Source organism: Phalacrocorax aristotelis, chromosome 2 (assembly GCF_949628215.1).
Source record: "Phalacrocorax aristotelis chromosome 2, bGulAri2.1, whole genome shotgun sequence".
Taxonomy (NCBI): Eukaryota; Metazoa; Chordata; class Aves; order Suliformes; family Phalacrocoracidae; genus Phalacrocorax; species Phalacrocorax aristotelis.
The window spans coordinates 50,989,904-51,008,965 of NC_134277.1; the positions used below are offsets into that span (position 1 = coordinate 50,989,904).

The 19,062-nt window shown below is 39.9% G+C and overlaps 1 protein-coding gene across 23 annotated transcripts in view; it reads right to left on the reverse strand.

The window, feature by feature from the left end:
* CLASP2 (cytoplasmic linker associated protein 2) overlaps positions 1–19,062 on the reverse strand; it is a 153,989-nt gene that overhangs the window by 92,677 nt on the left and 42,250 nt on the right. For 16 of the 23 annotated variants that reach the window (XM_075083525.1, XM_075083523.1, XM_075083520.1 and 13 more), the window contains one exon: positions 514–660. In XM_075083525.1, coding sequence (XP_074939626.1) covers positions 514–660 — 147 coding nt within the window. Of the gene's footprint in view, positions 1–513; positions 661–1,172; positions 1,241–17,285; positions 17,482–19,062 lie in introns of those variants that run through there. The other 7 variants (XM_075083531.1, XM_075083529.1, XM_075083528.1 and 4 more) reach the window with 5 other exon arrangements.

A 19,062-nucleotide genomic window follows, 5' to 3' on the forward strand; every position in this document is an offset into this window, starting at 1 on the left:
CAGTTTTTATATTTCAAAACCAATTTCACAATACTCTGACAGTTTAAGGAATAATAAAAGAAGTCATTCAGGTGTAATATACACCTCTGTTGAGGTACATGGCTGATGGTTAGTCCTTTCTAGCCATGTGAAATAGTGCAGATCTACAGTTTAAAATTACATCTACACAGACCTACTACAGAATTTCACAGTATATTTGTATACATGGTAAGTGATGTGTGGATTCCATCAAAGGGCACATATATATATTCATTTTACCAACACAAGTGCCATCTCCAGATGCTAATTTTATTTATAACATGAGAGGTCTCTAAGCTAAATGTACATTCACAAAAACATGCACACACCTTTACATCTGAATAATTACGTAAAACAGGGCCCTGGTACTGTTTTCAGCTCTGCAAAAATACTGCAGTCATGAATTAAACATCACCTTTCAAAGTTCTCTGTTTTGTGCCTGCTCTGGCAAGGTGTCTGGGAACACTGATTAGAATCTGAATAGCTTTACATTACCTCCAACCTTAGGCCCACCAGCTGATCCTGGCTTTCTTGCACTGTTTGAAGGATTTCCTGGCTTTTTAGGTGCTGGAACCTTGAAGGCTGAAGCAGCTGATGATGGCCTATTTCCATCCACTGATTCTTCATCGTCAAAGCTTTTGTCTAAAAAAGGATACATTAAATAAAAATACAACTATTAGAATGGATGTATATTTATTTCCTAATCAATTATTCTGCTTCATATTTCATTTTTTTTTTAAATCACAAAATGTATAAATACAAGCAAATTTTTATCACTTTGTCCTCTGTCTCTGACCTAGGAATAGAACGACAATGAGAAATAAACAGCATTTTCTACATGTTAAGTTCTTATAAAATATTATTTTGCCTTCATAATTAGCCACTATAAAACTGAACATAAAAATGAATCCTACACATCCACTCCCACAAAGGGAAAACATCCTCGTGGAGATTGAATATTTTTGCCCATTTCTGAATTTTTCCCCCAAAGGAAAGCCCTTAATATAATTTTTATCATTCCAGTCTACAAAAGACAAATGCTTCTTCCCTTTTCTTCTTTTACTCATGCATGCATTTTCTGCTACACATCCTCCCACAATGTGTCTAACCAGCACTCCCTGTCTCTTTCCTTCCACCCAGATTTTTCAACTTACAATCACAGATCCTCTTGCAGATCAGCCGCCTCATTCCTCTGATAGCTCTTCAATCCCCTCACCCTAGGACGGACCCAGTACCTCACATGGCCACATGCAGTAAATTCTCAATACTGATCAAAGATTCTATCAAAAACTGCTCGCAAACACCCTAGATCCACCACTGAGATTTGTGCCGGCATCTTTCTCTCCCTTCCCCACACTAGGTGCCGCACAACCAATGAGCTGCAAGGTGACATCATCTTGTGGGAGCCACCGCCAGAGGAAAAGGTGAAAATTCTCCATGCAAATAAATTCATTCCCACACACAGTATTTGCCACTATTCCAATCCTTCATTAAAAAAATTAGCAGACAAGCAGACAATACTCTGGGGTTTGCACTCCTCTTTCCTGTAATTTCAGCTTTGTGTATTTTTAATCAAGAAAGACATTAATCTCTAGTGACTAAATAAAATAGCCTCAATACAAAATATTCAGCCTCCAAAAAAAACCCACCCCAACATATTCCAACGGCTTCCCAATCCACTTGCACAAGAAGGGTTTATCTATAAGCTTGAGCATGGAAAACGTATCAGCCTATGGTTCCTATAATAAATAAAATGGGCGAGGTTGAGACGCAGCTGCACTACAGTAATAGAAGACCAATTTAGCATATTACCTGCTCTAAAACCTGCTGTTTCTAAAAACAATAAAATTAATTGCAAAGCTTGTTATCTCTGGAACAGTGACTATTTACCCTTTACTTATTCAGAACTTGCTCCCAGTGAAATGTCAACTATATTTAATAATATAGCCTCCCAAAGGAAGACAGCTTTCATTAAAAGGGTAAAGCAACATTTTCTCCGACTGCATTTGCAGCACCAAACGTTAGAACACCCCACGTTTAACATGTCCGAGATCACTGCTGCTGTAGTTAGTACATTTTTCTAGCATGAGCGAAAGCTGTGTGTTGCACTAACGGGTCTTAACGATTGAAGAAGAAACAAACCACCACAAGAAACATCTGGATGTATACTGACATTTTGCACTAACATTATTTGCTTCTCTCCTACAAACACTGATTTTTTTTAAGAGAAACTTGCTAAGAATAATGGTGCTAGGATACGTAAACTCTCATAATCGGGGAAAAGACACCAGCCTCCCCCCCAGGAGCCTGTGTGTTGCCATGGAAACAGCACTCCCGCTCAGCATACGGGCTGAGGCAGAATATATTTCGATTCCTGATGCTTTTACTCCCCATATTTTAAATAGAACCAGACATCAAGGTTTTTATCAGGGAAAACCACTAATCCAAATGCCAGATTAAGTATAATGAACTAAAGACTGTAATGGAAATGTAAATAGTAATGGTTAATATCTAGGGCACCTGCAACATTACAGGTAATTTTAAAATAACATGAAGACATATCTTGTAGATTTTAAGGAGCCTGAAGAGATCAACACTGACACATGAATATGCTATCATAAAAACCAATCAAAAGTGAAAATGTGCTTTTCAAATAAAAATGGTTTTGTTGCTGCAGGGGTTGTGGTTTTTTTGTTTGATAACAAAACAGGATGACTTTCACATTACTATCCAACAGCACCACAATGCAGCATTGATATGCAAATATTGCACAAGCCGCCTTTGGAAAAAAGTTATTTGCAGAACAATTTTAAAAATAGTGAGCATTTTGCTCATTTATGCAAAAACTCCTCATCAAGAAAAACCTCAACAACCCCAAACAACAGCATACTTGGGGAACCAAAGGCTCAGATAAATTAATTTTATCCTTACCAAGCTATTCATTAGGGAGTATTGAATAGGGAGAATTGTAGAAGTTACTGCTAAAGCCCAAAATAGAATTTCAAAAAAAATGCAAAGGCAAACATTCCCAGCTACTGACATGTTGCATAAATTATAGGATAATATATTAAACAATGGTCTTGGTAATACTGTCAAATTAATTTGCCTAGTTAAAGAATTTTTTTCATATATTTAAACCATTTTTAACAGTGGATTAAAAACCTACACTATTAGTTTCATACTTTCTAGTCCACATAAAACCTAGCTTCTCACATAAGTACTTTTTATTTTAAAATGTGTAAGTATTTGAGACACATAGAACTCATCTTAACCACTGATACATAGACGTTCTTAACTGGACTTTATGATTTATGTTGAAATGAGTTAAAAATTAAAGTACAGTCACTGAAAGCATTCCAAAATTAAAGCATAGTACCATAAATATATTAAATTAATGGGTGAAAGGGATATTTTTAAATTATTTTAAGACTAAAGTGATAACACCACAGAGCTGCTTTTGTTGTGGGGTTTGTTTTCTTTTAAATAAACATGAGCAGGAAAATTTTGTACTACCTTTTACAGAAACCAGAGGTTTCTTTTGGACCTTTACACTTATATTTCCCTAGGCTCTATTAACAACATAACCCCAGCTGATCTCTCGGGACGTTCCATTTTCAGAAAGATGCTTAACAGTATTTTTGAAGATCTGAAACCTGAAGTCTGTATTTATAGCAGTTAATGAAACAAAAGCATTATATTTGCTTCCAGTACAATCTGCTTTCCATGTGCTCTCACTCACACACAACAATATACTTGTTTGTACCTCTTATAAAAGCATTTCCATATACTTCATCACAGAAAACCCCAGCTCTAGGTATAACCATTTATCCCGCAGGGTATAAACAAGGTGCAGTTCTGCTCAAGGGAGCTGAGCCAGAACTTGTTTACTACGTGCCTTTGGTCAGCCAACGGCCCAGGGCTGGAGCTCCTGACTGCCAACGTGCAGAGCGTGATGACGGCTGTACTGGCAGTATCAAACGGTGACTGTAATGTTAGTTTCATGCAGTCTGCAAATAAAATTAACTTCTACAGCAGAAGCCATGAAAGCCTGAATACAACTGATAGTTCCAAACAAATCTATCTGAAGAATGCAAGCACTTTTTCATTCTAGAATGGCTAGATAATTTTCATTCTAGGTAATTTTACAGGCCAAACACTACTTTCAGTGTATTAAATTTTACATACACAAATACACCTGAGAGCTGAGGAAGCACTATCCAAAGAGCATTTTACAACAAAGCCCTAAGCTACTAAAAAGAGGGATAAAAAGCTGTATGAACTGCTAGCAATGTACACAATTTCTTGAATGAAAAACACAATTAGTGAAAGACACTGAACCTCAGTTAAGTCTCACTAGACTGTTCTTGTACTCATTATCTTCATTTTAAATCACAATGGGAAAGAAGAGTTTTGGAGGTAATCACGCCCCACAAAGAAGAGCTTGGAATCTAGTACCGCCAAAAGCTCCTAAAGAAACCTCATGAGCAGCAGGTGTTCTTGCTCTGGTACAAGCTGAAAAGATTAACAACTTCAAAGCAGAAAAAAAAATAAAATTCAAGGAAAGGTTGTTCTTATATTAAGAAAGCTAGAAACACAAGATTCAACTTCCAAGCACTAGAATTTTTCTCTTCTAATAAAGGGATCTGTACTGCAGAGGAGTGTGCTGCAGGTACTATGCAGCAAGTGAATTTGTATCAATGAACAGCTATATGTTTCTACATAACATTTCAGGCGTCAAAGGAAAGTTTCTCATTAAAAAAAAAATAATCACCAAACCAACCTGTATGGCCTAGAGTTTACCACACGTTCAAAACTTGGGGTTTACCAAAGTTATTCTAAGATTAAATACAGACACAGCTGTTCAGTTACAAACACAGACCACAACTCTGAACCACCACAAAAGCTTAAATACTAAAATTCTTCAGAACAACTATGCAATTTGTACTAAAAGATACGTGGTATCTTTGTGCCTTGTAGCACTACTCTTGGGGGCCAGATTACAAGTATGTAATATGTTTTTTAAAGTATTCAGATAATTTAAAGGATAAATGTTTATAATCACTCAATACTCAAAGAACATTCTAGTACTCCCAATGCTAAAAACTTCTGAACAACCTATTTACTGTGACTGGTTATAGAGTAATACGGGTAATTAAAGATGCATCCAGGAACAAAGGACACTTTAGAATTTTTCATATCTAGAGAGAAAAATATTTTATTTTTTAAGAAAATTAAATTAAAATATAATTATTGTTCCTGCAACTCAAGCCTTTACCTTAGCTGGTCTTAAGATTAATAGGATTCATATGACATTTAATATCTAACATTTTGTAAGTCACAGTCAATTAACAGAAGAAAGAAATGTAGTATCACCTACATGGCTGCAGAAACAGAATATACATCATCTACTCAGGCTGCTCAGAAGCAGCCAATCAGCAGTTACCTAATGTTAGAGCAGATCCCCAAGTAACACTACAGGGGGGAAAAACCCTGGATCCCCTGCAGTAACGCTGAACTAAAGCTGTCCATAAAGGCAAATCTCCATACTGCATCAGTATCGAGATCTTGCATATCTAACACTACTAGGGTTGTTAATACCAACTCGCAGTGTCTTATAGTAGATTGATAATAGTCAAACCAGAGAACATAACATCTGTAATAAAACTACTTTTAAACTTTGACTTTGGTTAAAAATGTGCCCTTCCTACATCCATTTTCAAGTATTGCTAACAGATACTGTATGTTTTTTAACTACTGCTAACAGTTCCTCTTTCACACCACACTGTTTATAATGACATGATTGCAAAATCGTGCTCAAGCAAAACAATGACAAGTAGATGAACTCCTTACATCTCCCAAGTCACTCCCACATCCTGTGCCTTCTAAGACATCGACTGCCAGTCTCCCTTCGGTGATTTACAAACATAGACTGCATCAATTACTTGGAACATCTGGGACTGGATCATAAGCTCAATTCCAGATGAACTGGTCCAGCCTACAACAATTTCTGTCAAGCATGAAAATGAAGCCGCGAGCACTACAGATGCAGCAGGTTAGTTGATCCTTCTAATCCATACTTCAAGCCAGTGCCCCACATCATTTAGCGAGTACTTTATCCCTTACACATCAGGCATTCCATACAGCCCGAATCTGTTTGTCCTGACACAAAGGACTGGATTCATTTGCCTAAGCACAGTCATCTAAAACTAGTTTAGACAGTCCTGGGTATCCTGTCTGGCCGCCAACCGACATTCCAGAAGGGCACAGACCTCTTGCAGGTCTCGTGTCCCACTTGTTTGCTCCGTGTGGCTACTGTAGATACCGCAATGCACCTCAAGTGGCATTAGACACCTATGTCTGGGCGGCTGAATCACGCCTAAGATGCTTTAGACCTAGCATATACACATAACTCCTGGGCGTTGTCCCTGTGCCACAGCAGGCAGAGGGATCTTAAACCATTGGGACGCAAATGCTCATTCAAAAACAAAAATCTGCTTCCCACAATGACTGAGCATGGTTCTCCAGAAGACGACAGAGCATGGTGACAGAAGTAACATGAGCCACTTACTGATGGATTTCACTTTACTTCATGGTACTTCATTTGCCTTTCTTTGCATTCCTGAAGGAGGCAACTGAACCTATGATTCAGTGCCAGCAAACAGTTCTTGTGTTCTGTGCAACACCACATTCCGGTGCCCATCAGCAAAATCTCAGACTCTTACCAGAAGAGACTCCTTTTTCCACTGTAACCTCACAGGAGGGGTGGGGCATAGGGAATAAAAAATACTAATGACAAAAGTAGCTAAATACTATAACTTGGTTCAAAAAACCCCTACGTCCTAAAGTCAATTCTGAAGCCAAACATAATCCTTCACATGCTAGTTTTTCAGGCAGTTCCAGTGGACTAGTGTCTTTAAAAAAAAACACACAAATAAAAAGGCAGCAAGCACAAGGAGCAAGTGTCAGTAACAGAAATGAGACAAATATTTATCAGTTAAATTTATGCTATTGATGCAATCTCAAATTCTGATAAAGTTCCCCTAACTTTTAAACAAGCAAAGCAGAGTACAGCTCTCCTATTATCCATTGATCAGCTACAGCACAGGAGGCGGCTCATGCCAGATGTGCTTTTTTGTTGCTGTTCTGGGTTGCTTTTTTTTGTTAAACATGAATCTAAATGAATAGGGCAAAAGAGAAAAAGGGAAAAGTGGGAAGAAGAGACTAGACCTGAGAGAGACATTTAGAAATAAATACTTAGGAGAGGAAATAGAACTTGCCACAATAATTATCCACATTTCTTATGGGTTTATTTTAATGATACTAATAATTTATCCATTTCCCTCAATAGTTTCATGAAGGTATATGTTCAGAAAATATTTAATTCAGAAAAAAGATAACATGCTCCAGTAGTATTTTCCTGACCACAAAGAAAAGCTAGCCTTACAGTTAATCTTACTATTGTCTGGCTGAAAGACAAAGGTTTGAACGGCAGAGCTCAGAGGGTCGTGATCAGTGGGGCAGAGTCTGGATGGAGGCCTGTCACTAGTGGTGTTCCCCAGGGGTCTGCGCTGGGTCCAATCCTGTTTAATATATTCATCAATGACCTGGACAAAGGGATAGAGTGTAACCTCAACAAGTTTGCTGATGATACAAAACAGGGAAGAGTAGCTGATATGCCAGAAGGCTGTGCTGCCATCCAACGAGATCTGGACAGGCTGGAGAGCTGGGCTGAGGGCACCTCATGAAATTCAACAAGAGCAAGTGCAAGGTCCTGCACCTGGGGAGGAACAACCCCATGCACTGGTACAAGTTAGGGCTGACCTGCTGGAAGGCAGCTCTGTTGAGAAGGACCTGGGAGTGCTGGTGGACTACAAGGTGACCATGAGCCACCAATGTGCCCTTGTGGCCAAGGCAGCCAACGGTATCCTGAGCTGCAATAAAAGGAGTGCGGCCAGCAGATCGAGGGAGGTTATCCTCCACCTCTACTCCGCCGTAGTGAGGCCACATCTGGAGTACTGTGTCCAGTTCTGGGCTCCTCAGCTTAAGAAGGATGTGGAACTGCTTGAGCAAGTCCAGAGGAGAGCTACCAAGATGATCAGGGGGCTGGAGCATCTCCCTTATGAGGAAAAGCTGAAACACCTGGGTTCGTTCAGCCTGGAGAAGACTGAAGGGGGACCCATGCTTATAAATATCTGAAGGGTGGGTGTCAAGAAGATGTGGCCAGACTCTTTTCAGTGGTGCCCAGTGACAGGACAAGGGGCAATGGGCACAAGTTGGAACACAGGAAGTTCCAGCTTTACATGAGAAAAAAATGTCTTTTTTGTGAGGGTGACAGAGCAGTGGAACAGGCTGCCCAGAGAGGTTGTGGAGTCTCCTTCCCTGGAGACATTCAAAACCTGCCTGGATGTCGTCCTGTGCCCCCTGCTCTAGGTGTGCCTGCTCAAGCAGGGGGGTTGGACAAGATCATCTCCAGAGGTCCCTTCCAACCCCTGCCATTCTGTGATTTAAATACAGGTTTTAAACAAAGCTGCAACAAGCCAGAGTAAGCAACTGAGCTAATTTCGCTCTCAAACAAAGCTTCATCCCAATTTCTACTTATGGAATATCTCCTTTAAACCTAAGTTATTTTTTCATTTTTACCTATTATAGCTGAAGACAGTTTCTGCAAATCTTGCTATATTTTTTTACAGTTAAGTTTGTTAAAATAAAAAAATTCCTTTAGTCAGTTTTAAATTCTTGCAATTGGACTTTCCTTTATTATACATTTGTGAAATGCTACTCAGAGCAACTTACTGAAAACCAGAGATGCAGTCAATACCACCATCCTTCAGAAATCCTCAATTTCACTTTATTTACAGCTTTCCTCAGGCATGTTCTATAGCCTTCTGAATCAACACCTAATACTCTATAACCTGTTAGTAACCAAGGCACAATTTTATCAGTAAAGTGAGAAGAAAAAGATAGCCAGGGTCTCCAGAATTCATGGCAAGGGAAGCCCTAAAATAGGGTTAAAGATTAAAGAGCAAAACAAAAATTAAAAGTACATGCCTACTGTTATTGGTCTTCAATGTTTCTACTATGTCACTGCTTTAGGCCATACTTTTTGGGCCACACTGCACTATGCCCAGCACTGAAATGTTAACAAGTAATGTGTCTTTTGGGCAGGGGGAGGAAAAAATGTAGAACACAGACATGCTTTGCAGAAGAAATTAAAGATTGACAATTTCTGACAGTTTAAACACATTATAAGGTTGACTCAGTAGCTGTAACACAGAAACTGATGGGAATAGTCTGCCATTTTAGCACAAAGTAAAATAAGCCTACCTCAGCACAGGTGTTTTGCTCTCTTATGAAATGTTACAAGTAAAGCTGAGAAGAGCCGTAACTTCTGAAGCAGTCAAGAACTCTGGTAAATGAATGAGTACACCTGCAGAAAGTCTTCCTATCCAGGCACTGATTAAAATGAAAGTAGGTAGTTGACTTAAAATAGCAATAACAACAAAATTAAATGTTTGAATATCATTTTTACTTGATGGCTGGTAAATCTGTGAGCCACAAGAGTGACTCATCATTTGTATAAAAAGTTACGGTTATTTAACTGTTCTAGCCTGTCTGAATTCAGACCTCATTTTTGGCCTAACACGTCTCTCTGTTGCTTAAGTTGCCCTCTAAAAAATCTACCACTTCAAACATTTTCTTGAAGCATAAATGCCGCTATTCACCCTTAAAATATTCTGTAACTCAACAGCTAGTCTTTGCTCAGTACTCCTGGTTTCATTACTGTCTTCAGTAATGTAGAGTTACTGTCTTCTCCTAGGCTCCAGAAGTCATTTTATTTCTTTCTTCACAGATTTCCTTTGCTTGTACATCAAATATCTACTCTGAATAGCACCAGTATTTTCTTCAGTGAATCTAATGATCTATTTTAAAACCGATATATTTAATATAAAAACACATTATGTTTAGAATCCAGTATCCATAAATTACAATAATAATATGACTATCATTACAAATCATAGAATTGTTAAGGTTGGAAAATACCCTTAAGATCATCGAGTCCAACCGCTAACCTATCACTGCCAAGTCCACCACTAAGCCATATCCTCAAGCACCACATCTACCCTCCTTTTAAATACCTCCAGGGATGGAGACTCAACCACCTCCATGGGCAGCCTGTTCCAATGCCTGACAACCCTTTCGGTGAAAAAGTTTTTTCTAATGTCCAACCTAAACTTCCCCTGGTGCAGCTTGAGGCCAATTCCTCTCGACCTATCGCTTGTTACTAGGGAGAAGAGACTGACCCCCGCCTCACTACAACCTCCTTTCAGGTAGTTGTAGAGAGCAATAAGGTCTCGTCTCAGCCTTCTCCAGGCTAAACAACCCCAGCTCCCTCAGCCACTCCTCATAAGACTTGTTCTCTAGACCCTTCGCCAACTTCATTGCCCTTCTTTGGACACGCTCCAGCACCTCAATGTCCTCCTTGTAGTGAGGGGCCCAAAACTGAACACAGTATTCGAGGTGCGGCCTCACCAGTGCCGAGTACAGGGGCACGATCACTTCCCTGCTCCTGCTGGCCACACTATTCCTGTTACAAGCCAGGATGCTGTTGGCCTTCTTGGCCACCTGGGCACACTGCTGGCTCATGTTCAGCTGGCTGTCAACCAACACCCCCAGGTCCTTTTCCTCCAGGCAGCTCTCCAGCCATTCCTCCCCAAGTCTGTAGCGTTGCCTGGGGTTGTTGTGACCGAAGATGTATTTAAGCTCAGAAAAGTGAGGAAAAGGGACCATCATTTTAGTATCTGTTGCTTCCACTGAGGAATAAACAGTTCGTGGCTCTTCCAATACTTAATTCATTCACACAGACACACTTAGAAGAGTTTAATGATTTTATTTTTTCAAACTAACAATTACATTACAAAAAGGTAAGTCAGGCAGATATGAGGACCATGTTGATTCGCCTTCAACATATATCACATGTATATGTGATAGTGAAGGGCCATGTGATATGTAACATACGGTAAGAGCTTAAATTGTGATTTACTATTTTTTACTATTAGATGCTGACAATGTCAAATTTACTTCCACCAATTATTTTAGTAGCAAACGCTCGCATTACTTTTTAGTGTGGCCAACTTCTGTGTGTTGAACTCAATTTGTACGTTGAAAACATGAAATGGCAAGGCAGATTCACAAATTAAACAGGTCCTAGAAGCAGGAAAGTGTACTGTAAACACATTTCAGATAAGATGTAGAGAGATTTTTCCTAAATTTACTTTAAATCCCTGTAATTCAGGAATTAGAAAACAATATTAATCTCTGAACAAGAAAATGTGCACACCACAGCACAGAATAAACGGGGTTGTTAACGGTCTTTGAGCTCACTGACCAACATGTCCTCTACCTCACATGTTCAAAGGTGGAGATTAAGAAATTAGGGCAAATCCATTTACTCTCAATGTTGCAACTTCACTGTAGGTGACAAAACCTGTGGTTTTAAGAGGATAGACTCCCCTCAAACTGGACTTATTGTAAGAAGCTAAAAAAACTCACATCAGATCTAGAAAATCTGAAGTGTCTTGTTTATAGCCAGACAACTTTAGTAGCCGCCATTTTGCCTCTTCTTTTAAGAGAGCGTCATCCAATCCCGAAATAATACATACTGCCTGCTTCCCTCAATGTTTCTATATAGTTTGCAAAAATCAACTCAACACCACAAAGATATTTCAGGCAAAAACAATCTACACAGAAATGCTTTTGACCTGTAAATTCAAGAGCAAACCTCATATTGTATAAGTGGATTGACCACAGGGCTTTTATCATGTCAACACACAAAATCTGTAATGATAAAAGGATATTTTGTGAAAGATAAACCTACTTATGTTAATTATTTAGGTGACCATGGAGCTCTTGACATTTGATGAAAACAAAAAAGTCTAGTTTGAAGAAAGAAGTTTCTTGTGCAGGCTGTTAATAGCTTTGTTCTACATTTTCATCCATTCTCCTCACCTTTCCTCGGGCTCCAACTGCCCATAAATTTGAGGGCTTTTAAGCGTTTCTCAGTTGAAGAGAATTTTCACATCAATTAAATACATGCAAAGCTGTACCAAAGAAATTTTAAACGAGTAATCATTAAAATCTTGTTGCTTATACTCCATATAGCCGCAAGACTCCTGAGTTTTAAATTGTAGTTACTTCTTGTAGGAATTTACAGGCGTAGCTGGTTTTCAAAAGGCTCTTTCGAGTTAAGCACTGTTCTTTCTGCTGTCGCTACAAAAGCATATTTTCATGGTGGAGCTGGGAAAGGAAAGAATACACAAAGCCCAAAACACAAATCTTCAAAACTAAGGTATTCTTATAAATACAGTGAAATTTCTGATTTGGGTGAATACTACAGCAGAACCTTCACCTCTGAAGGCATTTCAGACACCTGAAATGATCCAGTTACAGCTTACCTGCTCATTAGTATTTACTACAGTAACTTTATTAAAAGTAACATAACAGTAAGGAAAAACTCATTATTTAATAGGTAATGAAGATGAAAATTAACCCTGCAAGACAAATATCCAATTAGTCACATGAAAGTGTCTTTCAACATCTGTCAAAGAAAATCCTTACTAGTCTAAGTTTCTCCTTGGGCTGTTGACAATTCCAATGCTTATTTCAAAATGCACCTCTTCAAAAAAAAAAAGAAAAAACTTGTAATATTAGCAATAGTCCAAAATAATCAAAGATGTTTCAAAACAAATAAGGCTATCAACTGAAACAGTAATGGAATTTTTTTTTTTCCTCATCTATCTTGTTCCTAAAAACAAATGGAAACAGATCCCAGAAGCAACCGACACTTCTGGATTGCAAATTAAAAATATCTGGAAATCTTTTTAGTGGGCCGGTGTTTCATGTCTAATGAAAACAACCACCACCCGCCACAAGTTCCCCGGAAATGAACACCAAAAATTCCTTGACACTAAAAATGTCATTTAGGAACAGGAAGACAAAACTTACTTGTAGGTATTATTCTAGAATACATAAAAATCAAGTTCAGTTATCACTCTAGAACCTGTGCTGGTTTTGAGAAAGTAACTGTTTGTCATATGTTTAGTTTAAGTAAGAAATGCTCCAAGTTGCATACTACTTCCCTGGTTTTTTTAATTCACATCAGTGTTGAATCTTGCTGTATTCATCCATTCTGAGTAGAAACTGTGTCTTTTCATATAGCCCTTGGCTTGTTTACACATTCCCTCCCTCTCCCACTCAGTTGTTTCACTGTCCCACTATTCTTTTACTGCTATTAGCAACAGTACATGCACTTTATAGACAAAACACTACTCAGAATCTATGTTAATCACTGGGAGTAGCATATGACCTTACTGTGAAAAGAAGCTTTGCACCGGTTTGGTTCAGAACAGCAGTTGAATTCCAACTCACAGTATCTGTCCTTCCTCTCTCAGGCATAATGAGTAAAGCCATTTCCCAAACCAATGTGCCCACCAACTGCTAATAACAGAAGAGGAGGGGTGCAGAGCAATTACAGGGAAAGAAGCCAGTGCAGGCGTAGTCGGCACATGAAAAAAACAGGCCCAAAGAACAACAGAAAAGGTAACAAGTGATGCATTTCTATTCCCCAGAAAAAACTTCTGCTACTATCTGTACTTTTTTCCATGAAACAGTTCTGAATGGTACAAAGCACCTCAGCCACATCCTGCACAATTTCTAGGCCAGTGTACTAATTGCTTTATTACCATCATTCACAGGACTCTCTTGTTTTAAAAAGCCTCCTCCCACCTACCAGAGGAAAGGAAAATCAGAAACACATCAGAAATGCAGATGCACTACGATTGTGTATCTATTTTTAAATCAAACTAATGTCTCAAAATCACTATGGTCTCTGTACCTTTAATATGTCCCATGGTTTTTTTCAGTCAAAAGTAAAATATTCAAGCTATACAGCACCCACATTTTACAGAAACTACTAATCAGATTAAAGACTTAGGAAGACAGCCTTCCCTCAGAAGAACATCAGGGACTGGAATATAATTGTTCTTGTGCTCTAGGACCATCGATGTGTTAAGTATTTTGAAAGACTACAAAACCCATAATTCAATGTGCGTATGTAGTAAGATAAAAGGATAATTCCTATTCATAAACCAGTCACATATGCTTTATCATCTGAAATCTGAAAAGTGCTTGAAGTCATGAAACATCATTGCATTGTATGTCATTTAAATAAAAAGCCACTAATAAATAGTGAATATATCTCGTTCATTGTATGATTCAAAATAGCATGCTTAGTATATACTAGTGCAACACATGTGTGCACCAAATATGTCCTCTTACAAAGCTGATTATATGCTTTTAGATAGCCCTCAAATACCTTATGTCTGGTACTGCAATATGTTTAGTACATCTCAAGAAAACCTACTTCTAATCTTCCCTTCACGGACCCTCATAGTTTTAGGCAGATGATTTTGTCTTTATTCTAATTACCTTGTTCAGCTGGGAACAAGACAGTCCCCCACCATTGAAATAACAAAGTAGCATAGCACAGGCTGACAAGGTGAGAAAGCACTGATGGAAGCTGCTGAATTACAAACCCTGAAGGGAACCCACAACGCAATGTGCAGCACTGCAATTCTTTTAGCCACCTCCTAAATGCCCTAATCTGGTTATCAACAGATCAGGGCAGAAATGCATTATCCTCTCCAAGAAACAAGAAATCCAGAGCAAGTAACAGTTTCTGACTGGTTTTCCTCAGCAGCCTCAGAACACAACTTGCAGGTCAAACACAGACCTACATTCACACAAGTATGCGAAATGCCTTTTAAGACTGAGACAGTGCATGCTTTCCCACTGGCACGCATTCAGTACAGTAGAAGTAACGGTCCAATTGTTTGCTGGGCCACAAACACAGTACTATTTTTTTCTCTACATTCTTCCAACAAAGGATTGGAGAGCTTCAGACAGTTAACATGGGGGCAAACAGAGAATCTGGCTCTTTGCTTTAGTCTTTACTTGAGAAATCAGATTAAGATTCAACTGTTAAGCACCGTGTTTTATTTACATTTTGGCTTGTGCTCAAAGAAAATTTTAAAAATTCCGAACAGTTACACTAAGGCAGTGTCTTGCACTCAAGATAAAATGTTGAAATTACCACCTCTATATAGCATTTCCAGACAAAACTCTGCTCTATTTTGCAACAGATCTAGGCCGATTAAGTAAGCAAACCAAATCAAGTAAATAAAAAGATCTGTTCTCTGAAGTATCTGCACAACAACTTCCAGAAAATCAGCACAGTCTCACAAATAATAGGTTTAACATACATAGTGGCCACAACAAAGTGATGTTTTGCCAAGAAAAGACATTTCTCAAAGGCTACAGAATCATTAACCTTACAAGAGATTGTTTCTTCTATGTTGCATATATTAGGAGGACTCACAGGATATTTGCAAAACAAAAGACCATGGCAAAACCTAAATTAAATTCAGAGAAAAGATCAAAAAGTTTTCTTAATAGTAACTAAGGTTTTGTTTTCCCTAGCAGTTTCATAACACAACGTCAGAAGACTGAATTCCTTGTAAATGTGGTAAGCAGTAGTTTTAAGAGAGACCAACAGCTACATAATCATCCTACACGCTGTTAATTGTATCTGGCATTATTGCTCAAAGCTCCTACACAGAATGTCAGCTGACTGCCTGAACAGTACTTTGTTCTTAGTGCCTTTGTTAATGACGAATTAAATTATACAGAAGAGAGCTCCACAACCACCCTCACTTTATAAACCTCGACCACTACAGAACCACAAAAATCCCATGGCTTTGCCTAGGGAATACAGTTATTTCTTACCATGCTACAACTTGCATCCTTAATCTGCAAGTTACCACAATCCATGTGAACACCATGGAGAACTGTGTTGCTTCACAGGAAGGAAACAAAGACAAACACTCCTAGAAAAAAATTCTCAACAAGAAAGAGCTTACTACGTGTTCATTTCTACAAAGACCATGACTTCCCTTGCATCTTGCAGATGGCCAACAAAAACACAAACATCAGAGAACTGCCTGAATTTATTTTAAACAATACAGTTCAGCCTTAATTACACTGCTCTGGTCACACTCATCTCCTTCAGCCTCTCTGCTGACGCTGATCATCTAGTAAGTCAAAGAACTAAGTGAAAAAAACATACATTTCAGGATGCGTTAAGAAAAGGTGTCTCAGGACTCCTACTATTAATGTTTTAGCAAATTCAGATAAAAGATTCACCCTAATTTAAGTATGTGATCTTTATAAGACCATCTTCCTTAATGTTATTTTAAAATATATATATAATTTGTAAAAGCACAGCCCTCCTACTACATTCCTAAACTTGCTGCAAGTCAAACGAACACTTCTCAAGTTTCTCTGAAAATAATAATGCATATACAGAAAGTCATCAAGTCATTAGGCTCAAAGGACCTGGCTGTCACACAAAACCAAGAGGTGCAATAAAGACAAAACCTAAGTCCGGTTTTTAATCAAAACATAGCGATATAGTCTGTATTGCTTTACTGACCTACTTTCCATCGGTTTGTGTAACAACACACTGTACAGTGAAGGAAACATAGTAACATCCCGTGTCTTTATTAACTATATATTCCTAGCCCTAGAAGCAAGGCACTTCTTTTACGGCTACACTGAATTACTCTAAAGTTTCTTCACAGAAGAGCGCAGATTAACGGCACGCTTGTTTACAAAGCGGTATAGTAAATTCAGTCTTATCTTGCAGGGGTGGCCAACGCGAGTAACACTGAGACAAGAGGGGTAAACAGAATGCCAACATAAATATACAGAGAGAAAACTGCCAGCGTTGTAAATAATTAAGATCACGGGCTATCCCAGAAATCCATGCACGGTTAAAATTTGAAAGAAAAATGAAGACAACCGCTGCAGTGCCCAGTGAGCGCCCAGGGCACCCTCCGGCTGCGCCCTGCCGGGACGGGTGCCGGCGGGACCTGACCCCACCACGGTAGGAGCCCAACCCGCCGTACGGGCGGCTGAACAACACAGCGAAACCCTTGCCGCGGGAGGCGGAAGCAGAGGAGCGCAGCCCGGTGGCCCACCTCCCCCCGCACCGGAGGGCATCACCCGGCCCCGGCAGGCCCCTCCGGTCACCGACCGCCCTGGTAACCTGGCCTCCGCCGGGCTGCCAACAACCACTTCCCCCCGCCCCGGCACCGGCTCCCTCCCCCCGCCGCCGGCCGGGGCAACGGCGGTGCCCGGAGCCGCGCACTCACCGTCCCCCACAGCCATCATGCCGCGGCGGCTGCCGGCTCCCTGCCGCAACTGCCGCCGCCCCGCTTCAAAATAGCAGTCCCGCCTCGCTGCCGGAACCCACTCCGCGCCTCCCGCCACCGCGCCTGGCCCGGCCCCGTCCCAACGGGGACTTTTACTGCGCTCCTCCCCGAGCCCGTCCCTGCCGCCGCCGTCACGTGTCCCGCGGGGTGTTTCCCTCCCCTCCAGGCGGGAAGCGCGGGCCCACCCGTGAGGGGAAAAGGCACCCGCGGGGTGCGAACGACGCCAGGGCCTTACTGCCTCCTGCGCAGCTGCCCCCATCGGGACGGGCGTCCACAGAAAGAAATCAATCGGTGAATAAATAAAATAAACCTACAGGAAGCAGGAGACAGCTCGTTGAAGAAAGATGCTCTTCGGGGAGAGTTTTTGGAAATCCCCTCAGAACTTTTAAGAGAAACAGCTTTTTAAAGCCTGCACGCAATAGCTGCTGGAGAGCATTTTGGTCTGGAAATCACAATGAAACCCTACCCAAACCCTGAACTTCTGCTTACAGTTTATTCCCCAAAATCAATGCTTTAAGTGACATACTAAAGGCAGGAGGAGCACAATCCCATAGAGTGATAAAAGAAAAAAAATTACTTCCAATTTACTTCCCCTTGCCTAAGGACAAGTTTAAAATGCAGACGGACACACAACCATAACACACACTGAGGTGCGCAGCGCTATCAAACCACGCATCTGCAGGAGCTGGGGTACAGTTCCCCATAGTAATAATTCAAAAACTCATACAAGTTTCTTAAAAATCAGTGGAAGCATCAGCCTGCTGAGGCTCTTTAATTCCAAATCAGCTTAAAGCGACCGTCACACTTCACCAGTCAGTAAATTTTCCTATTTAAAATTATAAACCAGCAAGAGTAACAGCTGAAATTTAAAATAATGTGGCTACATTCTGACGATTTGCATTGGGCAAGCAAAAGACATACATGTAGCTCAAAACCCTACAAAATCATGGCAGCAATCACCGTTTTCCCTATTTACTGAACTACATATATTCATACTGTGCCACACTGGAGAGCACTGGCAGAGCATGTCGTCATTGTCTCCATAGTAACTGCATTTCCAGAAAGAAAACAGCAAAGGGAAATAAAAAACAATACTGTAATGTGGAAAAACAGATACACTTTTGTGCTATGGATTCCCCCGTCCCTTTTTGTTTTTTTAGGAGAACACTCGACTGTATCTGTATCACCCAGGGCTCCCCCACAACCCTATACTAACATCACCATGTCCTACCTGTCACATTTTACATTTAGAAAGCTAATGCTATGAGGCATACCATTAAAATGGGAAAATTACACAGGTTGAATAGAGATGTACAATTTATATTCAGCTCGAATCATCCCGTCTGCTGAATGATGCAAAACAGCGCAAAATAATTATTTTCCCTAATTTTCTTTTAATTCCCTGTCTCAAAATTTACATTACTACCCCATATAGGAGTCTGTTTAAATTCTCTTAGAGAAAACAGTATTTACAAATCTCAGGCAGCAGAAACAAGTGCTTTTGCAGCTTTGAGATTGGCTGCTGCTTCTGTTTCCATAGAAATGAACATTCATTTGCTGAAAAATGGGGAGGTGCTTTAAAGAACCTTCTCCGGTTTGCAGGAATACATATATTTCTGGTGAAGTGAAAGGGCAGAACTAGCAGCACACAAGATTTTGCTTAACAGGCAAACATCCTGACATAATTCTCTTAACATTAAACATTATTAACAAACCC